General features: G+C 34.6%; 2 protein-coding genes across 6 annotated transcripts; both read left to right on the forward strand.

Annotated features, from left to right (window-relative positions):
* The first annotated feature begins 753 nt into the window (after positions 1–753).
* On the forward strand, positions 754–14,892 carry LOC107605898 (CLP protease regulatory subunit CLPX1, mitochondrial). Of its 3 annotated transcripts, none has more exons than XM_088494053.1 (15): positions 754–1,615; positions 1,710–1,771; positions 1,906–2,009; positions 2,347–2,426; positions 2,531–2,581; positions 3,029–3,103; positions 3,197–3,274; positions 3,427–3,483; positions 3,593–3,663; positions 3,757–3,856; positions 3,957–4,061; positions 4,398–4,460; positions 4,631–4,753; positions 5,040–5,192; positions 5,276–5,651. In XM_088494053.1, the coding sequence occupies exons 1-15, from the start codon at positions 1,097–1,099 to the stop codon at positions 5,342–5,344; spliced, it is 1,710 nt and encodes a 569-aa protein (XP_088350179.1). In that variant the 5' UTR covers positions 754–1,096; the 3' UTR covers positions 5,345–5,651. The 3 variants fall into 3 exon arrangements, with proteins under 3 accessions (XP_088350179.1, XP_088350180.1, XP_088350181.1); XM_088494054.1 differs by lacking the exons at positions 4,631–4,753; positions 5,040–5,192; positions 5,276–5,651 and adding exons at positions 13,974–14,096; positions 14,385–14,537; positions 14,621–14,892 and having other exon boundaries at positions 922–1,615; XM_088494055.1 differs by having other exon boundaries at positions 922–1,615; positions 1,914–2,009.
* A 771-nt stretch (positions 14,893–15,663) lies between these two features.
* Positions 15,664–22,762, forward strand: LOC107605895 (pentatricopeptide repeat-containing protein At4g17616). 3 transcript variants are annotated; one of them, XM_016307833.3, is made up of 6 exons: positions 15,664–16,011; positions 18,388–18,503; positions 18,588–18,678; positions 19,943–20,250; positions 20,457–20,763; positions 20,851–22,762. In XM_016307833.3, the coding sequence occupies exons 5-6, from the start codon at positions 20,497–20,499 to the stop codon at positions 22,546–22,548; spliced, it is 1,965 nt and encodes a 654-aa protein (XP_016163319.1). In that variant the 5' UTR covers positions 15,664–16,011; positions 18,388–18,503; positions 18,588–18,678; positions 19,943–20,250; positions 20,457–20,496; the 3' UTR covers positions 22,549–22,762. The 3 variants fall into 3 exon arrangements, with proteins under 3 accessions (XP_016163319.1, XP_016163318.1, XP_088350224.1); XM_016307832.3 differs by having other exon boundaries at positions 20,457–22,762; XM_088494098.1 differs by having other exon boundaries at positions 18,588–20,250; positions 20,457–22,762.
* The last annotated feature ends 667 nt before the right edge of the window (positions 22,763–23,429 follow it).

Genomic DNA, 23,429 nt, shown 5'->3' on the forward strand with positions numbered 1-23,429 from the left:
GCAGCTATTAATGAGGTAGCTAAACCTGCATTTGGTCATCAATTAAAAAAACTATTTGTGATGCTACTGATATCTAATAGCGTTAGCAAATTAGATCATATTTAGAATGCAATTTGGACATTATTAGTTGACAGGATACTATATGAGAAGAGAAAAGCATTAAAAAATCAAGATATTTCACTATGTCTTTTTTTATATCAAGATTGTATTTTGTTATTACTTTTATTTTTATTAATAATATTAATAAATTTTATTTTGAAATTACTTATTAAATATCACAAAACCATCATGTGCTTTTATTAGGACATGACTGATGACGAATGAAAAAAATTTCTGCCTTATTGAGATTGAGAAGATACTCAATAGCAATACATGATTTTTAAGAGACTATCAATCAATATTATATCTTAAGATGTCTGATGTTTGATTTTTTTAGAATAAGCTGATAGAGAAAGAGTTAGCAAATGACACAAATGAGTTGATTCACACAAACTTATATACGAAACAAAAGATGACTCATGAGTAAAAAAATATTAGTATTTGATGAGATACTTAATGTTGTTATTGCATACTTTGGTGGTTTTTTACTTCGTTTATAAGCATGGTGAGTGTGGTAAGACATTTATTTAGAATGAATTTTCTTCTGCTATTCGGTCTAGAGAAAAGATTGTTTTATTCTTACTTGGTGGCAGAATGGCTCATTCTAAATTTTCAATACCCATTACAATTACTGATGAATCTACTTGCAATACCAAGCATGATAGTTTGAAGGCTGAGCTGCTCATCCAAAGTAGTTTAATAATTTAGGATGAAGTTCCAATGCTCAATAAAATGTGCTTTGAAGCACTTGATCGGACGCTCAGAGATCTTATGTTAATTACTGATCAACATAAGACACATCAACTATTTGGTGGTAAGGTTGTGGTTCTAGGAGGTGATTTCAGATAAGAAGAAAAAAAATCAACGTCTTCTTCCACCAAAAAATATCTGACAACACCCCCATATGAGTTAGCACCACTGATTCACACCGCCATAACCAAAAATCTTAACTTTCCAATCCCACCTTTGACCACACCTAACTAATTTCCCTTCTTCCATGGCTGCCGCAGCAGCAGCAGCGTTTCGATCGAAGAATCCTCACATTTACAGGGAAGCCACAACCCACCTTAGGCAGCTCCTCCTCTTCAGCCACCACATGCACGGTGGCCGCACCACCCCAATCTCCCTCCCTCCGGCCACCACCAAGTGGGACCACCCTTTCTCCAACACTCCTTACCACTTCACCTCCTTCAAGCCCCTTTCTCTCCGCGGCAATTTCCCAAACCCTTCTCCAACCAGATACGAGGTTCTCGACTCTTATGGGGACCCTCCCGAGCTCTGGAATGGCGGCGGGATTGTAGTCAGGAGTTCTAATAACAGTTTTGATGCCGGTGGTGGCGGTGGCAGTGGCGGCGGAGGTGGCGCTGGTGGTGCGGCCGGTTCCGGCGATTCGGGGCCTTTTGATTCAAAGGATGGGTGCTGGGATGGAACCACTATTGGGAATAGTTTTCCAACGCCAAAGGAGATTTGCAAGGGGCTTGACAAGTTTGTGATTGGCCAAGAGAGGGCCAAGAAGGTTGAATTCTTCTTTTGAATTGTTTTTTGAATGATTGAGTGATGAAAGAGATTGAATGCTTATTGATTTTTTTTTTTGGCTTTTTTTTTTCCAGGTGCTTTCTGTGGCAGTTTATAACCACTATAAGAGGATATTTCATGAATCTTCACCCAAGTGGTTGGTATATTATACTTAATACTTCATTGTGAAGTAGTTTCTAGTTAGTTTGCCTTCTGTTTTTAACTATTTCGTTAGTTGTTGGTTGATGATGCTGCTGCTTTTTCTCTTGTTCTTACTATTGGGAATGCTAGGCCTGCAGGAGGTTACAGCAGCAATGGTGAAGCTGATGCATCTGATGATGATAGAGTTGAACTTGAGAAAAGCAATATCCTTCTCATGGGGCCAACAGGATCAGGTAAACCAGTTTACTTATTTTAACCTTTACCTTCTGTTCTAGTATTTGTATCTGCATAGAACTCGTAGTTTTGTGTTATTGTTTTTCATGGTATTTTGGCATAATTTATCATCCTTCAGCTGTTGGAATTACAAGAAGTTATTGTTTCGTTTTTAGTTGCACTGGTGCATTTATTTGTGCCAAATCCCTTGGTTAGAAATTTGACTGTGGAATCATTTATAATATAAATGAAAGTGGCAGCCAAGTATAGGACTCCCTTTTTCACTTCAACTTTATTTATCATGGATGACATGTTTCTAGTCTAACTTGTTATTTTTTGATGCCATTTCAAGGACAGGGAAGACATTACTAGCCAAAACTTTGGCACGGTTTGTAAATGTTCCCTTTGTTATTGCAGATGCTACTACACTAACTCAGGCAAGTTAATATGATTTTCTTACCGCTAAGAAATTTGAGTGTTATATACCAGATGCATTTCTGCTTGTCCAATTTGAAAATGCCCCAGTACCAACTTTGTGCAGGCTGGTTATGTTGGAGAAGATGTGGAGTCCATATTATACAAGCTACTCACCGTAAGCACCTGTCATTTTCATACACCATAGCAATTTGAGATTTGTCATTAAGCCCAAACAAAACTAGTTTTTGCAGGAATATAGACCAGGTTTAAACGGTGTGATTCAATATTGGGAATAAAATAGGTTTTTTTGTCTAGCTTTTGTAGCATAGAGTGTTGGAGGAAGATTACAGTGTCTTGAATATTTAAAATGGCTACATGTATATTGACACAAATATACGACAATAACTTAAAAAATCATACCACTGCTAAACAAACTTTATTACTGGCTTGAATATTTAAAATGGCTACATGTATATTGAAATAAACGGACGGAAATAACATAATAACCCATACTTAAGTCTTACTTCTGAGTTTATGTAGCCATGGACTAGCTGCAGTTTAATGAAATACTCAAGTCAACAATCATAGCATCTGAATCAACATTTCATACATATATTTCCAGGTTGCAGATTATAATCTGGAAGCTGCACAGCGAGGCATTGTTTACATTGACGAAGTTGACAAGATCACCAAGAAGGTTCCCCTTTTCTTACGTCCCCCCTTCTTTTCTTTCTTCAAAATCCCAAAACTTTTTTCCCACTGTCTTCTAAGTCTGATCTTCGTATTTCAGGCTGAGAGCCTTAACATCAGCAGAGATGTCTCTGGTGAAGGCGTTCAGCAGGCATTATTGAAGATGCTTGAGGGAACGGTTAGTTCTTCTCGTGAATCTTTTAGCTATTTGATACTGCTGCAAACATGATGTTGAAACAGTAAAAAGTCAAAGCTAGTTATATTACTTTTTGTTTCGGTATCTTTATCAATTCATTGTAATATTGATCTGTTGCATTCTTTCCATTCAAGGTTGTCAATCTTCCTGAGAAGGGAGCTCGAAAGCATCCAAGAGGTGACAGTATTCAGGTATGCTATACTACAAGTTGACGTACTTGTGTATACTTAAAGAGACCAGCAGCCTATGGTGAATGAGCCTATTATTTACAACTGCTGTGCCATCTATTTCTCTTAACAGATTGACACAAAGAACATACTTTTCATTTGTGGAGGAGCCTTTGTTGACTTAGAGAAAACTATCTCAGAAAGGTTGGACAAATGCTGTAAATTGAATACCAATGATATCAATAATGTTGGGTGTGCAACACTTTGTGACTAGTAATTCCCTTGATTCCATTTCAGGCGTCACGATTCTTCAATTGGATTCGGGGCACCTGTACGTTCAAACATGAGAACAGGTGGTGTAACAGATGCTGCTGTTACATCAACTTTATTAGGAACTGTAAGTCACATGTTATGTCACTTTTAAGTACACCAGCTTCTATGAATCTACTAGTTTCAGGTTGGACATTTGTATCACTGAAAATAATTATATTTGGCAGGTTGAAAGTAGTGATCTTATTGCATATGGTTTAATACCTGAATTCGTTGGGCGGTTTCCTATCCTTGTCAGTTTGTCAGCTTTAACTGAAAAGCAACTCATTCAGGTAGGCTATATTCGAGTAACCATTCAACTTGGTCATTGAATCCTTGTGTGAAATTGTGAATGCTTCTCCCATTTAGCTGAGTTCTCAAATGAATGAGGTAGTAAATCAAGTACCTGTTGTCTGTTGATGACTACAAAATTGAACAACAGATAGTTAGAAAGAATGTGATTGACCAATGTGATTGACCCTGGCAGCCTGGCTTGTGTGGTGGCAGAAATTTTCTCTTAAGACATGCTCTGTTCTTTTTTTTTTTTTTTTTTTTTTTTGTCAACTTTAATAGTCATTTTGGGTGCCACCGATGCCTCTAACTTCACTATTTTTCAATATGTTCTATAGGTCCTCACAGAGCCTAAGAATGCTCTAGGGAAGCAGTACAAGAAGATGTTCCACATGAATGGAGTAAGCTTTTATGAACCTTCTCATCTTTATCTAGGGAAACAGATAATATGTCATGGTAGTTATAAGGGAAAAAGGGATTTGGTTTCTCATGTAGATTTTGATACTTTCTCATAGGCTTTTTGGCTGGAAATTGTTTGTTTCGACAACCATTAACATTATTTTGTTTTCAGGTAAAGCTGCATTTTACAGAAGGTGCTCTGAGATCAATTGCTAGAAAAGCAATATCTAAAAACACCGGTGCTCGGGGCTTACGATCAATATTGGAGAGCGTGCTGGTAGATGCCATGTATGAGGTATGCTAGTTTTCTTTGAATGAATAATTTGTATGTAATGTATGACATCGAGTGCGTGTGTTGACTGTTAATATCACTCATGTATTTTGATCTCTCTATTTTTATTTAGAAAAGCATAGTCAGAATAGATGGCTTTTGTAAACTAGTAACTTCCTGACGAAAAAGTTTTAGATGGGGTGTGCATTGGTCTACAAACCTATGCTCTTCACTAGGAATTTAGCAAATTGGAATGTGTTTTTCATGAACTGTATTATTGTATTGCTTAGTTTGTTAAATGTTTGTGCAGATCCCCGATACAAGAACAGGAGATGATATTATAGAGGCTGTTGTTGTTGATGAAGGGGCTGTTGGTGGTGAGGAGCGTGGGAAAGGGGCCAAGATCCTTTATGGCAAAGGTGCATTGGAGCGTTATCTTCTAGCTCAAAAGAATGTTTCAGAGGTATGCATAATTTGAAATGGCATCAAAGTTTCCTTGATGGTTCTTTTTAATTAAATCCCTAATCATGCTTATTCTGCATGTAGGCCACAGAGGCACCGGCCGGAGAGCACGAAGCAGAGGCGGAACTTCCTTCCATTGTTGCAAGCATGTAATCATTGCTGATGTTTCCTGTATTTATCTTTGTACATAAGTTGATACATTTCTTGAATAATATAGAAGGGTCCAAGTCACATAATGTAATATTTTATAGTAACTTTCTAGCTTCTCTGGTCATTCCAACAAATTACAGCAAGGTAAACTAATTGTTCCATACCACTTTTTTAGTGTACAATACCTGATTCATTTACACAAGTTTTGTGCAGAATTGATGGAGCAAAGTGAATCACTTAGATTTTGCCCCACCAATGCCTTTTACATAATTTATTGAATACTGAAACAAGGGGTGAGTTGTTTCTTGTTTGGGGAATTTTATTTAGAGTGTGCTCTAGAAAAGTTCATAATTCCTTCACAAGGGTACATCATCTGCTGCATAATGAATTAGTGGGCAAAAATTATAAGTGAAGTTTGGTGGCTATGTTTTAATGATTCATTGAACAATACTTAAGCCGTCGGGTTCAATGTACTTTTTTAATCCTTGATGTTAAATTTTATACAATGTTGATAGTGAAATAATAAAATCAACTCATAATTAATGAACAAACAATTCATACGTTTAAAATTTGAAAGTTGATTTTAATATTTACCTAGATGTATCCAAAAAAATATTATCCAATTTTTTAGAAATAGAAAGAGATTTCGTTAGATCACTATGATGGAGATATCTTCATGATTCTTCGTTCTTATTTATTATGAGGATCCAAAAATACTATTCATAAACCAAAATCAGTCACTAATGTATTTGTATATAAATATATGTGTAGTTTAATTTATTTTTAATGTATATTTGTATTCTAATATGTATTTTGTGCTGGTGGCTGACTTTGACGATTGATTTTGTTGAATACTTAACATAGTCGTATTAGGAATAGTCGTATTAGGAATTGGTGTTATTGCAATATCAATTAACAAATATGGTACCTAAGCAAGGCCAATCCACGCGTACATAGTACATACCTAAAAGAGAAGCGGTGAAAAAAGTGAAAATGGAATCAAAACAACATAGGTCTTTGTCTGTGATGATGTTAGTAAGTAATATTTAAATTTAATACGACATTGCTAATAGGTTTTAAAAGAAGCAATAATAAAAGAAGAGGGCTCATTTTCTTTGGGTCAGTTTCTATATGGTGGATTGAGTTGGAGTTTCCATCTATGTGATAAAGATATTTTTTAACATGAATTGGACGGTTTGTTACTTTTCAAAATCAATTAATAAATATCAACAAAATAAAATCATTATTGACACTTGTTCTATTATTAATTATGATTTAGCACAGTATCACTTTATTTAGATGTAAGTTAACGATACACGGCACATGAATATCGATGCCTAGATGAATAACTTGCTGTTGGTTTTCAGATTATGATCATCAAGCGGCCAATGAGAAGAATTAGGAGGCTTGAGCAAAACAATTAGCTCTATAAGCACCCCTCTCTTGTGATGATGCCATTACCTCTTCTTCTCTGATTAATGACCAATTTTATGGATCCAGCATCTCTTATTAGTAATACATAAACTCACACACATGAAATGCATTATAATGCAGGTTTCAAACTCAAATCTTAACGAAATAGTAACAACAATTTTCTTTAGATTATTAATCAAATATGAAGTCAACCAGTAAGTGACGAATGAAACGGTCAACGGAACAAAGATACAGAATGATCTAGTTTGATATGATGACAGCAAAGCGAGAATTCAACAAAAAGAAGAATTAAGTTTCAATAAATAATAGCTATCAATTTATACTCACATTATGTAGTAAGGAGAAACAAAGGAAATAATATATAGGCAATGCAGGAGTAATAAGAGAAACTTTTTGGTGGCTACTACAATAGAACAATTTGTTGTATCTTGCTAAAATAATCATTTAACTAAATTCTTTTGTTATTGAAAATTATCATAGTGGAATTTGTTGTTAAAAATTACTAATGAAATGAATTTGCTGCGGTAAGAATATATTTGAATTTTATTTTTAATTTGTTAATCATTAATTTATTAATTTATTTTTTATTCATTTAAATTGAAAAAATATTTTATACTAATAACTAATTTATTATCTATTTTTGTCATTTTTTAATTTTTGATATTGGAATAATAGTGGTGTTTTTTTGAAATGTAGATTATTGGAGTATTATTCTAAAATGTGGAACCGTTTAATTAGAGAAGTAGAAATCGGATTGTCTGATTTGTATAAGTACATAAATCGGACCGTCTGATTTGTGTTAAAAAAAAATTAAAAAATTTGAAGTACACAAATCGGACTCGGTCCGATTTGTGTACCCCAAATTTTTTTAATTTTTTAAACACAAATCGGACAGTCCAATTTGTGTACCTCTCACAGTTTTAAAAAACACCAAAAATTACCATGTTAAGGTATATCACTCTTACTATTTCTGTATCTAAATTTTTTAGCCTATTTTTGTATCATTAGTTATGTGTTAGAATTGATATTTGATTATTATTAGATGAAAATTTATGTGCGCTTAATTTCATGTGAAGTTGATAATTGACAATTGTTCAGGTTTAACTAAATTGTCATTTAATGACTCTCAACTATCAAATTTTTTCTATCTTGTTATTAATATATTTGTGAAGATATATATTTTAATTTTTTTTATAATTTTATATTTTTATTTAATTATGAACAGATAAAAATTCATTAACCTATCCATTAAATCATTGATTGAATTGTATGACCAAATCCATTATCCATTCAATTTTGATAGCTATGTTTTTCTCACAAAAGAGTGAAAGACCATGCTTTTCAAGGGTAATCTAATTTTGGAAAAATAATCATTTGTACGTATAAACTTTATGAACGCTGACAAAAGTATCAATTAAACAAGGAAACTAACGTTGTATCCATCAAAGATGGATTCCCTACGACAAAAATGCCCAAATCCTAAATTTATGTTGACTTTTTAATAAAATTCCAAAATTACCCTATCATTTATCTTCAACCCCTCCCTCTTCTTTTCCAAATCTCAAACACCTCCATTGCCACTACCTTAACCACCTTCTATTCTCTACTACTCTACTAACCACCACTGCCCCTATCTTTTCACGCTGATGATGACAAAGACGACAACAAGGCAACCAGGCAATCCATCCATTCCCACGCAACGCTAGATGGAGAAGTTCCGGAAGTGAGACTGAACCGAGATCCAGCGCGCAAGGTCCTGTGGTGTGATTCAACTCCTCCTAGATCCACTTCAAGCTCATGGACTCCATGGAAAAATGTCCTATATTTACAACAGTACAAATTACAAATTTATTATATAATTAACGAAGTTGAATTTTCTCACTCTCCCAAATCACCACCAAAACGATCTTATCAAAGTTTCAATTTTTAGCATCCAAAGGTTTTTCTTTCGACATTGTATTGAAAGTGATGGAGGAAGGGTGGTGATGGTAATGGCGGTAATAAAGTGTTGATAGGATTTGAGATTGGAGAAGTGATGATGAGAAGTAAAATTAAAAGTTAGAGTAAAGTTGTTGCTGTTTATGGCTGACAGTGGAGAAGGAGGAAAATGAGGCTGACGGTTGGTGACGGTGGTGGTGATGATGGTGTTGGTGGAAGAGATGATAAAATTGATGAAAAAAATAAAGAAAGGGTTGAAATTTGCTGAAAGGAATATTGAGATTAGGGAAAAAATGGTAGTTTAGGATTTTTAGGTATTGAGATTAGGGTTTTTAGGCAACCAAGGTGTTTGAGATTTAGAAAAAAAGAGAAAAGAGGTTGAAAATAATGGTGGAATAATTCTAAAATTTTATTAAAAAGTCAACATAAATTTAATATTTAGACACTTTTATGGTATAAAATTTATCTTTTAATAGATACAATATTAATTTTCTTTTTTGATGGGTACAAATGGTTATTTTTCCTCTAATTTTTATGTTTTGGGTGCTTTTCTAATGAATTTGTTCTTCGTTTTCGCGGTAAACCGCCTTCTCCTTCGTTCACAAGGGTTTTCTTTCGTTTTCGCGCTAAACCGACTGGATGTTTTGAGGGTTACTGGTTCGGTAGTATACCCTCAAAACGGCGTAGTTCTCTCTTTCTCTCTCAACGCTGAAGAATGAAGATTGAAGAACCCTAGTCCCCGAACCTCCTTCGAAGTTCGAACGCAGCCTGCAGCCACCATCCATGTTCAAAGTCATCGCCGAACTCTTCTCCTCCGATAGAGGGTGCTGTCGACGCCGGCAGGGACAGACCATGGGTGCCGCGTCGCGTGTGGAAGCTCTGCTCGGCCCGCTTCTCATCGTTCCTCCTCTCCTCGTCGTCGCAGGAAGGTTTGCGTGAGCTCGTGGCGTCGCCGTCGCCAAGGGTTGGTCGGTCGTCGTCTCTTCGAGCTCTCTCTCTCCTGTCTTTGTCCGAGCTCAACGTCCCTCTTCGAGCTCTCTCTCGCTCTCTGTCCGAGCTCACTTCGGTTCCTCCTTAGCTGTCACTTCCCTTCCTCCCTCGCCGCTGGTAAGCACTGCTGCTTGAAATTATTTTTGCTTGTTGTGTACTTTTGTTAATAATACTGAGTTGCTGATTTTGTTAATACCTTTGTTAATAATACTGGGTTTACTGATGGTCTGATTCTGAGTTGCTGAGTTAATAATAGTTAATACTGATTTTGTTAATTTTTGCTTGTTGTGAGTTGCTGATTTTCTGAAATAATGGTTTGAATGATTCTGTTGAACTTTTCTTGATACTCGACTGATACACAACGATTGAGAATTTGAGATTGTTGTTTAACTTTGTTGAACTTGTGATTCACCGAGATGAAATTTTATTTGTATTCCTTTTTTTTTTCTGAAGCACAACAAATCTTTCATTTTAAGGCTCCATCATTTTGACTTTGTAAACAACTATCATGGAATATTAGGTGTTGGAAGTTAGCTTTTGCTCTTTCATATTAGTTGAGGCTAATATTAATATATTATCCTTCTAAATGTTTATTCCATTTCTGAATTGCCACAATGCATACATGATATATCTTTTGTTTATTAAATCTACAGGTCCTGTAGGCTGTAGCAGAAGATATGTTTTATTTAATTGAATGTGAATGTGCCTTGATGAAGATATTTATGCTAGTGATAGAATAGAAGTGTTTTCATTTCTGAACTCACTCTTTTGATTGGGTTGTTTAACACCTCAAACCTCAGATATAGTTGTTCAGTTCTAGACTCTAGCTTCCTTAAGCTTTTCTGTTACTGGAACAATGAAGAGAGTTTTTCAAAATGCATGCATTTGTATAATTGTATCACTATATGTAACTATTGGAAAAAAACCAGGGGTTGATTGTTGATTGTTGTTTTTGTTCTGCTCCAATTATTGTTGATTGTTCTTAACTTTCTTAGTTAATTTTGTACTATTGCTCTGATCCTGAGTTAATTTCTTAGTTGTTGGCTTGTTGATTCGAAACTAATTAGAAATTTTTTATTTTGAAGATGGAAACATTATGCATTTCGAAATTATATATTGAATTTTTAATAATTGTATTTTATATATAATTAAACCGGTTCAACTACGATTTGACTTTGGTTGGACCATTGAACCAGTCACCTGACCGGTTCATTGACCGGTTCGGTTCTCGCAACCTTGATTGTTTCTGATTTTAAGGTTATAGGTTCTGCCACACCATTAAAACCCTGCATTCTCCACCGCTGCATTTAGCACCACCAAAAATAGATTAGTCTCTAATTCTTTTTAACAATTTTAGTCTAGATTTTTATTATTTAAATCTTTTTGAGACAGATTGGTCGCATGAAACTAATTTGTCAAATATGCATGTTAAAATTCAGTGTTTATTCCAACTATTATTGTAGCAACGGTGAAAGTGATAGATTTTTCCATGCATTTTCCCTTGTTCTCGGACTGTAAAGAAAAGGAGGTTTAAGATTTCATAATGGTCTTTGACAAATTAAGCGTTGTGTATTAGTGTTTCATAATGAAGGAATTATATTGATTTATTGAACGAGCTAAGCTTTATCTAGCTGTGGTCTATAGAAATATGAGTTATATCAGTCATTGATTCACATACACAGACATGGCTGCTGGTTTCACCCTGCATGTTTTATGCTGTCTCATTTTTGTCTATTGTTATGCCATAATACAAGCTGCAAGGCTTTGCTTTCTGCTATATATTATTATAAAAGAAAAGAGATCAGAGAGAGATAGAGAGGGGGCAGATAAATCAGAATATACATAATAGTTCTCTATCTATTTACATGTCACTAGAAGAGAAACAATTGCTAAGCATAGAATATATATTATTCAATACCTGTCTCCTATGGATGGATGATTGACCATTCTTTTAGTTTATTAAATAAATTAAAACAGTATGTATACATAACTATTAATCAATGAGGATAAAATCCACTTAGAGTTTTCAAGTAAGAAATATTATGCCAAATGTGTCCTGTAACTTGGTTGGCTATATCTTTAATTGCTTGGATCAGATTTCTTTCTTGTTTTGTAACTTGAAAATCTATATAAATGATTGAAGCATTTAGCAAAAATCTAAATTTTGAATTGTATGGTTGTTTCAGTATCATAAAGTTCTCATGTTTATTTCAACTACCAAGAGTGAAGGTGCAGCAGTTTTGACCGGAGGGTCTCTTCTTGAGGTATGATATCATTAGTTCATTACCCTCTGATGCTTGCAATTAGGAATATCTTTAATGAATTTCCTTTATTTGAATTAATTGATGGCATTGGCAGCACTTAAAGAACATTTCAAAGTCACACTAAATGTTATGGTGTTATCTGGATTGAGGTTTGAGTTAAGCTTAAATTAAAGAGGTGTGTTTTAATGTTATTTTTTAAGGGGTCAATAATGAATCTTTGAGTAGTGTAGGTCTTGACTCTTGATTGATGCTGTATAACTTTGAGGGAAAACTTTATTGAATAGTTATGAATTTTTTAAATAAATAACCGTGTGAAAAAAGTAACAATATTTACTTAAATGTGAGACTTAATAAAGGAAAAAATGGAATGTTCTTACTGATGCTTCTAAATTGAAGAAGTAACTTGTACATGTATGTTGGAATTTCAAAACAGCACACAAATTGTTCACCAAAGTTGTACTAACCTGCCTAGTACTTTGTCACTCCTCTCTGTTTTTTTTTTTTTTTTTTTTTTTTTTTTTTTTTTTTTTTTTTAAGGTGTTAAGTTTAGTTTTCTGAAATGCACTTAGTAGACTAAATGAATCATATAGCTTGAGGCAAAATCTATTTATAGTTTAAGATTGTTCATTTTTATTTTATTATAGCAATTAGAATGCGTTGTTTTGTCCGTTCATTACTATTTTTCCTTGTGGGAGTGTGGGACCATTCATTATTTTTTTGCCTTTAAATATTTCAGTTCAATGCTCCAAATAAGACATTTTCATTATCCATCTTTTAATGATTGATTCACTGTTAAATTGAATTTCGTAATATGAAACAAATTTCAATTACAAATGAGTGTCAAAAAGAAGCTAATAATTATATGATTGTTATTATAATTGCTTTCTTTCAAATTTTATTTTCTTTTTTTATGATAGCTAAATCAACTTACTAGATAGAATATTGGTGCATTTGGTCTAACCTCTTGGAAATTTACCCAGCAACAAACAGATTGTAGCTATTGCTGTCGCCTCCCACCTCGTCCACTGCTCTGTGCTCTACCTTGCCGTCGTGTCTCCCCACCGCGTCAGATCAAAAGAAGTCGCCGTCTGCCGTCGACAGCATCGCCGCCGCAGCCACCAGTTGCCCCTCCTCCTCCTCCTCAACTTTCACTTGACTTCAGGTTTGATACTCTCTTCCTCTCTGTAATCTGTTGCACTTAGCGTTTATCCTACATTTTTGTGCTTGTTTGCTCTGAATCTTGGTGATTTTGAGGTGATTATATCTGGGATAAGCAACATCCAAGATTAATACCGTTTGGTGTAGGTGTTATCCATAGATCCCTCATCATATCGGTTCTTAATGTGGAAAATAATGAAAAGTATCTGGCCACTGAGTTTAATCTTTTCATTTATCTTTTTGTGGTTAGATAAATATTTTATAATCATTGATGGTTGATAACAAAAAGCTAACTGTAAATAGTACTGTTTACAAAAATGTCTATAATCCAGTTCTATATATTGTGTTGGTACTTGGTACATCTTCCAACTGTGAATGCTTCTCCCATTTAGCTGAGTTCTCAAATGAATGAGGTAGTAAATCAAGTACCTGTTGTCTGTTGATGACTACAAAATTGAACAACAGATGGTGAGAAAGAATGTAATTGACCCTGGCAGCCTGGCTTGTGTGGTGGCAGAAATTTTCTCTTAAGACATGCTTTTTTTTTTGTCAACTTTAATAGTCGTTTTGGGTGCCACCGATGCCTCTAACTTCACTATTTTTCAATATGTTCTATAGGTCCTCACAGAGCCTAAGAATGCTTTAGGGAAGCAGTACAAGAAGATGTTCCACATGAATGGAGTAAGCTTTTATGAACCTTCTCATCTTTATCTAGGGAAACAGATAATATGTCATGATAGTTACAAGGGAAAAAGGGATTTGGTTTCTCATGTAGATTTTGATACTTTCTCATGGGCTTTTTGGCTGGAAATTGTTTGTTTCGACAACAATTAACATTTTGTTTTCAGGTAAAGCTGCATTTTACAGAAAGCGCTCTGAGATCAATTGCTAGAAAAGCAATATCTAAAAACACCGGTGCTCGGGGCTTACGATCAATATTGGAGAGTGTGCTGGTAGATGCCATGTACGAGGTATGCTAGTTTTCTTTGACTGAATAATTTGTATGTAATGTATGACATCGAGTACGTGTGTTGACTGTTAATATCACTCATGTATTTTGATCTCTCTCTATTTTATTTAGAAAAGCATAGTCAGAATAGATGGCTTTTGGTAAACTAGTAACTTCCTGACCAAAAAAATTTAGATGGGGTGTGCATTGGTCTACAAACCTATGCTCTTCACTAGGAATTTAGCAAATTGGAATGTGTTTTTCATGAACTGTATTATTGTATTGCTTAGTTTGTTAAATGTTTGTGCAGATCCCCGATACAAGAACAGGAGATGATATTATAGAGGCTGTTGTTGTTGATGAAGGGGCTGTTGGTGGTGAGGAGCGTGGGAAAGGGGCCAAGATCCTTTATGGCAAAGGTGCATTGGAGCGTTATCTTTTAGCTCAAAAGAATATTTCAGAGGTATGCATCAGTTGAAATGGCATCAAAGTTTCCACGTTGGTTCTTTTTAATTAAATCCCTAATCATGCTTATTGTGCATGTAGACCACAGAGGCACCAGCCGGAGAGCATGAAGCAGAGGCGGAACTTCCTTCCATTGTTGCAAGCATGTAATCCATTGCTGAAGTTTACTGTATTTATCTTTGTACATAGCAAGTTGATACATTTCTTGAATAATATAGAAGGGTCCAAGTCACATAATGTAATAATATCTTATAGTAACTTTCTAGCTTCTATGGTCATTCCAACAAATTACAGCAAGGTAAACTAATTGTCCCATACCACTTTTTTAGTGTACAATACCTGATTCATGTACACAAGTTCTGTGCAGAATTGATGGAGCAATGTGCATCACTTAGATTTTGCCCCACCAATGCCTTTTACATAATTTATTGAATACTGAAACAATGGGCGAGTTGTTTCTTGTTTGGGGAATTTTATTTAGTGTGTGCTTTAGAAAAGTTCATAATTCCTTTACACGGGTAACATCATCTGCTGCATAATGAATTAGTGGGCAAAAATTATAAGTGAAGTTTGGTGGCTATGTTTTGATGATTCATTGAACAATTCTTAAGCCGTCGGGTTCAATGCACCCTTTTAAACCTTGATGTTAAATTTTATACAATGTTTGATAGTGAAATAATAAAATCAATTCATAATTAATGAACAAACGATTCGTACATTTTAAAATTTGAAAGATGATTTTAATATTTACCTGGATGTAGCCCAAAAATAGTATCCAATATTTTAGAAAAAGAAAGAGATTTCGATAGAATACTATGATGGAGATATCTTCATGATTCTTCGTTTCTATATCAAAAATGCTATTTGCAAATTAAAATTAGCACTAATGTATTTGTGTGTAATTTAATTTATTTTTAATATGTATTTATATTTTAACATGTATTTTATAAAGATGTGTAAAAAAAAAAATCTAAATTTTAGATTTTAAACTAAATCCAAATCAAACTATTAAAAAAACCAGTTTTAAATAAAAAAATTCAAACCAAATTAAATTGATTTTATAATTTAATTTTTTAATCCAAATTATTTAAACAGCTTTAAATCCAGATGTAGATCCAGGTCCAAATTAATATCCGAATTAAAAAAAAACACTCTAAATCTGATTCGGTGAACTCCAGAACCAGTTCACAGTTCACACTTCACACGCACAAATCCAGTCCTCTTCTCCTTCGGTTCTTCTCCTTCAACCGTGCAGTCTCCTCCGCAGCCGGCACCGGAGCAGGCATCTGGCACCGGCGCCGTGTTGTCTCCTTCAACGGCCTCACCTCTGTTTCTCTTCTTCTGCCTTTGGTCTTCTCCTTTCTAGTTTGCCGTCATCATCCTTTGGTTTCACCGTCTCTGACTCGTCGTCACAGGTGCGGGCTTCCGGTTCTTTTGCTTTCCTGCTCGTGCTTCTTGCCTTGAGTCACAAGGTTAGTACCATTTGCCTCTGCTCGTGCTTCTTTCGTATTTACCATTAGTTGATAATTGCTTTAAAATTAGTTGATATTACTTAATAAGTTGATTGGTGCTGGTAAATAATCTCATACATATTTGATTGATTGATTCTCACAGGAAAGAATCTGACGTAAAAGAAGCCATTTGGCGATAATTAATCTTTGATGATACGTAACTATCCAACAAATGAGCTTCAATTCACGCATTCACTGTTAATATGAACTTGATTTGTGAAACTAGAATGCACATTGATTTTTTCCTTTTGATGAATTCTATAAATCTAGAATGCAATGCACTTTGAAATTTTCCCTGTAACTCTGTGGTATTTGAGATTGAAATTACCCAAATGCAGCAAGGTTTTTGGAGATTTGTATTGGCTTTTGTTTCTGTTCTGCTGTTAATAGTATTGCTGTTTCTAGTTTTTTACTTTGAATGATTTCTGTTCTACTGTTCATAGCATTGGCTGCTGTTTCTAGTTTATTTCATAGCAATTAGCACAAAATTTTAGTATGTGAGATAGATAAGGCTGTTTTGGTAGGGTAGTTTATGATATTTTGTGGTAAAATGAGAGTATGGTGGGTTAAGATTTTAGGATTCGGTTAGAAAGGTGATGGTTCTATATAAGTGTCATTTACGGTTTGTAGGGGATCTTGGGTATGATATAGGTTAAATACATGTTTTTAAGGTTGTTGAGATTGTGTTTTGACAGTGAGGAGTACTAACGTTGTCACAATCTTCTCTTGGAGACCCATCTTTGACTTGCAACATCCCCTTCAAATGTAATCAATCATCAAGCAATCATATCTCACAATAAAGATCTCAACTTCTTTTCTTAATTACTTTATTTGGGCACCCACCTTTTTTGGCTTTTTCCTTTTTAATTTAATTTTTTTCACCCCAGAGCATTGCTGATACCCTTTTATGTCCTTGGGAGTGTTTCATAGTTCACAAATTTTTGGCTTTCCACATAGCAAATTGACAAAGATGTTGGGGTCATAGTCATGCATTAACTTTGTTTTATTAACTTTGTTTCTCCGAAATAAGTGATGCCTTGTTTGTGTTCCTTGGCTTTGGATCTTTGTTAGTTTGTTCATTTGACTGAATTCGGATTACATTTGAGTCTACCAAGTACTTGGAGTAATATGAAGCTGCAATTATTTTTTAGCATTACTTTTCTTGCATTTTTTCCCATCTTTTTTCGGTTATGTTTTTCATTTTTAATCTTGTTTTCTATTTTTTGTGATGCAGAGTGCCTCATATAGAAGACTATGTTTGAGTGATGTACCTTGCTTTATATGCAGATATATTTTCCTCAAAGCTTGTGGTTGTTTGATGATTTTGTTGGCATCTTTTGATATTTTGGGGTGGTTGTTTTTGGGAGATTTTTCAGTGGTATTCTTTTGATGTTTTAAGAATGATTAAATGTTTTATAGATTAGCTATTGTCATTAGATTTATAAAGAACCAAATCCTAGTTGTAATGAACCTATATAGTTTAAAAAGACTTTAGTATTAATTTTACTTTTAAAAAAATTATGGTTTGAAAATTAGATTTCTAAAAACTGGTTTTAAAACTTGATTTTTGGTTAAAAAGTCTGGTTTTTGGAAATTGGATTTCTATAAACTGGTTTTAAAACTGGATTTTCAAAAAGAAATGGATTTTAAATTTGGATATTAAAAAATTGAATTTAAAATCGGTTTATATATAAAACTGGATTTAAATATTAAAACCGGTTTGAAACCGGTTTTTATTTTTCCAAATCGGTTTAGAATCCATTTCTCTTTTTAATCCTGTTCTAGTTTGGTTTTATGAACCATAAAACTGGTCTTAAAGTCGATACAGTTTGGATTTTTGAAAATCCAAACTATGCCCACCCCTAGAAGTGACAATACAGTGTGTGAGTAAGCTTCATTAAATTCAGGGAGAGCTCTTTAATAGCCGTAGTTTGCTTGTGTATGATTAAACCTTGTTACTTTATGAAAAAATGAACCAATTATCATTTTGGACCGCTAATTTGCTTTTGTTTTGCTTGTGATTTGAATTTAATTAAAGACAAAAGGAAGGAGATAGGACTTAGTTTGCTTCTGTTTTGCTTGGCATTTAGGTTCACTAATCCATCCTCATCAAACACAATGTAGTAAGTGCCTTGCATATGATTGTTCAAAGTTAAATTGCAATGACTAACATCACCTACTGCTACTAGGAATTCAAACCAAGAAATGAATTAGAGTAATTCCAGGCCCATGAAAGCATGGATTAGGGAATTTGAAATTAATGCGAGTTGAATTTTCTGATAAAGAATAATGAGAGTTGAAATTGTTAACAGCATAGCTACTATCGATTAATTGCAGGCACATGAAAGCATGGATTAGGGAGCATGATTGAGTTCGATGTTCTAGATGAATTCAAACCATAAAGTCTGGAACTTATATTTTGCAAACCTCAACTTCCTATGGATGAGCTTGAGGTTTTTTTTCCTTTTTCATCACTGACATATACGATGGAGCTTATATCATGATGAACTTGATGACTTAACATTTGGTTTGTGCAGGAAAAATAAAGTTTGGTAACTGCATGAGAAAAGACTAGCCAAATGAAATAGTAAGGCGTGTTTAAAGTTGTCTCTGCAGACAGACCCTAAGGTAAATTATATAATTTCTAATAATATGTGTGCGCTCATTGAATTTGCTGTAGTTGGAACGGTAATAATTGGTTCATATGGAGCTCCCTTCTCTGTTATAGACACATTTTAGTTCCCTAAACTAATTCTTAGCATTGCTTTAAGCCTTTAGATAGTAATGCTATTGGCTTTGGATATTGTTATTACATTTTTTCTGAGTTATCCTTGTTGAAAATTTTGACACAATCTTTGAAGTTAGTGGTTCCTTTGACATTCATGGCTTTTTTCGAAAAATAAACAAATAACAAATAAATAAAGGAAAAGAAGGGAATGTGCTGCATTGTTGTTTTGGGTCGGCTTGTTCTGTTTTAGTCATGCTTGTCCAACCCAAGTAAGAAAAACATATATCAAAGGGTATGCATGCTCTTGGTTTTAGTTTAAGTCACATATATATCACCAACAACTTGGGGAGAGAGAGTTTGATAATGAAACAAATGAGGGCTTCTCACACAAAGAGGGAGAGCGAAGGGAGATGGAGAGAGGAGACTGGGGAGAGAGAGGAAAGGTGGCTCCATGAAGACTTGCCACCACCATGGTTCGTTCATTTAGATCTTTCGGCAACTCACCAATGATGGAAGACAGCAACCTCATGTCCGGTGGCGGCTCAGATGAAGTAGCCATTGGTGAAGCTGTGCCCCCTTCTCTTCCCTTCTCTTTGCTCCTATTCTCTTCCACTGTTTTTTCAGTTTTCTTCTTCTTTCTTTATTCTTGTTTTTAAGATGATGTGATATTGTGCAAGTCACACAGAATCGGTTTTCAATTCTCTCATATTGTATTTATTTTTTGTAATGTTTGTGAATTGAAATGTTGCAGAGACGACTTTGTGTATACCCAATATATGTTGTGACCGTGTGAATGACAATGGAGTGTTTGTGTGTGATAATTGTGATGGTTGGGTAAATGGAAGTGTGTAAATGACAATGAAGTGTTTGCATGTGATAATGGTGATGCTTGGGTACATGTAAAATATTCGATGTAGAAAAAAAATAGGTAACAGTAAAGGAGTGAATTGGATTCTTTTCCTCAAAAGAAAGTTTTGCTCTTTTGTTGAGTGATCACTGTTTTATATAGGTAAAGTTTGCATCAATGATGCATATGTAGGAGAGAAGATTTTCAACAATAGATTGTCCAAATTTCAAACACACTTCTGGATTCTTTGAATTTACATTTATTCTCTTTGAACTAACAAGTGTTTTAATTAACTTTTGAAATTTCCATGTCACCAGCATGTGGTAAGACTTTGGGGACTTCCACCTTTTATCACATTCGGTGACTTTCCAAAGCCAATATTTGAAGCACGTGCAGAGAAATGAGACCAATTCCTATAGCTATAGGAAAGCAAACAAAAGCATCAGGAAGGATATAGTGACATGTGGAGCTATATGTTGGATTTAAATGAAAAAAAATTGATAAAAAAAAGAAAAGAAAAGTGAAACTAGATGGCTCACCGGAGATCTCATCACAACTCCATCTCTCAGCCTTGAGCAATTGAGCCTTCAGGTCTTCACCATTGCTGTTGTCATTAGTTCTGCAGGTGGCATTCGTTCCTCAGCCATCACAGCCTCACTTTCTTTGTGTATATTTTATTTTATTTTGTTTTTGGCAGTATGAGGCTTAGTTGCCTAGTTCTAATTGTGTATAAGAATAATGGATTATGTAATTGTTGCATCTAAAATTGTTATTTATTTAATTGATAATATCTCTTTTATTTTGTAACTTCTTACTCTCTTGGGACTGCAGTTGTGTATGCGTCAAGCTCATTAGATACAGGCATCCTGGAATGGTTCTTCCTTTCACAAGATACATTCCATTGCACAACCGTTTGGTCAGAAAGGCTTCAACTTTGCAGAGATTTTTCCCTAGGCATTTCAATCCCATTTTGCAAAAAAATTCCACTTCTAGTAGTAGTGACGGTGAAAGATTACCATGGGAACGTTCTACCCAAGCAATTCTACTAGAGAAGCTCAAAACTGCTTTGAGAAACCATCAGATGCATGAAGGATGGGAATCCTTTCAGGATTTTAGGACACTGTATGGGTACCCTGAGGTTCAGTTGCTAAACCAGCTTATTGTTCAACTGTCTTATTCATCTAATTATTCTTGGACGAGAAAAGCTTTTGATTTGGTTTTGCAGGTGGTTAAAGAGGAGAATAATTCTAGTTTGGTTCATGTTGATACGTTAACCAAACTTGCACTTTCTTTGGCAAGGTTGCAAATGTCAACCTCTGCAGCGGTGATTCTTAGATTGATGCTGGATAAGGGGTGTGTGCCTCCTATGCATTTGTTGTGCTTGGTCTTCTTGCACCTTGTGAAAACAGAGATTGGAGCATATATTACATGTAATTATTTGTCTCAAGTTTGTGACTTTTACATTTGCTTGAAGGATAAAAAGACTCAATCTGCGGATGTGGTTAAGCCAGATGCATCGATCTTTTGCCTTGTTCTTGATGCTTGTGTGAGGTTTAATTTACCCTTGAAGGGCTTGTTGCTGATTGAATTAATGGCACTAACTGGGACAGTGGTTGATGCACACACAGTTGTAATAGTTTCACAGATTCTAGAGATGAATGGTTTAAGAGATGAAATAAGGGAACTAAAAGATCACATTGATAGTGTGTCAGCTGCTTTCATTCGCCTCTATCGACAATTCTATGATAGTTTGTTGAGCTTGCACTTCAAATTTAATGACATTGATGCTGCTGCTAAGCTTGTTTTTGATATGAATAGGTCACATAATCGTCATGGTAATAAAGAAAGTAGGAAAGATCTTCAAAAGCCTTGCTCTATTACAATTGGATCGCGTAACCTTAGGGCTGGGTTAAAGATACATATTGAGTATGAGCTGCTGCAGAACGATTCTGTCGTTAAACCTGAAGATAGACAAGACCTGATCTTTTATAGAGGTAAAAAACTTGTTCTCAGCAACAGAGCACTGGCAAAATTCATTACTGGTTACAAGAAAGATGGGAGGATTAGTGAACTTTCAAAGCTTTTACTTAGCGTTCAAGATGAACTATATTCAGTAGCTGGATCTAGTTTGTGTTCTGATGCAATTGGTGCTTGCATTCACTTTGGATGGCTTGAATCTGCTCATGACATTTTGGATGATGCAGAGGCTACTGGATCTCCAATGGACTGGGATACATATATGTTACTCTTGTCAGCATATTGTAGGCGTAGAATGCATAGAGTAGCAAATGCACTACTAAAACAAATGACAAGGATTCATTTGGATAATGAATTGGATGATGATACTATCGACAAACACTTTCACTGTGTGGAAACATCAGATTCACTTGGTAAATCGAATTTGGTCGTAACCTTGGTTCAAATATTGAAAGATGAAGATCAGATTTTTCCTTTGGTGTATGAGTTTAATTCTTCCATCCACTTCTTTTGCATGGCGAGAATGATGGAAGATGCACTAAAGGTATATAGAAGAATGGTTGAAATGAACATTCAGCCCACTATTCAGACTTTTGCTTATCTGCTACGTGGATATTCATCTCTTGGTATGTATCGCGAGATCACAATCTTGTGGGGAGAGATTAAGAGATTCATGAAGGGTTGTGGTTTTCTGGCAAATAGAGATCTATACGAGTTACTACTAATAAACTTTCTTCGCGGTGGATACTTTGAGCTAGTGATGGATGTCATTGGCCATATGAGAGATCAAAACATGTATGCTGATAAGTTGATGTACAAAGTTGAGTTCTTAAGGCTTCACAAAAATCTTTATAAGAGTTTAAAAGCGTCAGATGCAAGAACAGAAGCACAACTCAAAAGGCTTGAGCATGTTCAGGAGTTCAGGAAATGGGTGGGTATAGTTTGAGTTTTCCAATAACTATCCATTTGTCATGGTGTACTTTTTGTAGTATTATTCATAAATCCTATCAACATGAAATGGATCCATCATTCGATCTTTGCTCATTGATCATAGAATCATAGCTGCTGTTCGTTGCCCAGAAATGTAATTATGTTGCCAATTTCAACCTTTGTAGATGAAATTATTTTTATGGATGATGATGTTCGAACTATTATTGCACTACCATTGGGGATTTTCCTTGACAGTAAAGCTTATATCGAAGAGATTTATGAACACATGCATTAGAACTTTACTAATTTAATGCAAGTAAATTGATTTAATTATGTAACTACATCATGGGAGTAATGGAAATTTTTCAGTGGCCTTTATTTGCTAACCCGAATCCAAAGCTTCTTTTGTCACGGTGGATTAGACAGCACTCAACCTTAGGAATTACAATATCTAGGAATTACAATATCAGAACACTTGTCATAATGCCTATCACACCTATCACACAAATAACATTAAGTGCTTCCACCCATTGGCCTCAGCTATGTCTTAGATCAAGTGCACATATTGCAAGATAAGGAATTTCTGTTGAGAAATTCTGGAGGATCATCAATTTTTAGTATATTTAATTATTATTTGATAGTATAAATATTAAATTGTCTTTTACAAATAAATCTTATTAATTTATATGTATAAATTTTAAAAAATATAAGTGTAAACTGTATTAATGTATGTATGCAAAATTTTAGTAAATATAGATGCAAATTATATGCTTTTGTGTGCACAATCTCTAATAATGTGTGTGAAATTCCTAATAATATTTAAAAAGCCTTAGACTCATATAAAAGCATTAATATGTTAATAGACCAAGTTCAGATTCACTAATAGTAATTAGTTTT

This window comes from Arachis ipaensis, chromosome B7 (genome assembly GCF_059453495.1).
Source record: "Arachis ipaensis isolate K30076 ecotype BB chromosome B7, ASM5945349v1, whole genome shotgun sequence".
Taxonomy (NCBI): Eukaryota; Viridiplantae; Streptophyta; class Magnoliopsida; order Fabales; family Fabaceae; genus Arachis; species Arachis ipaensis.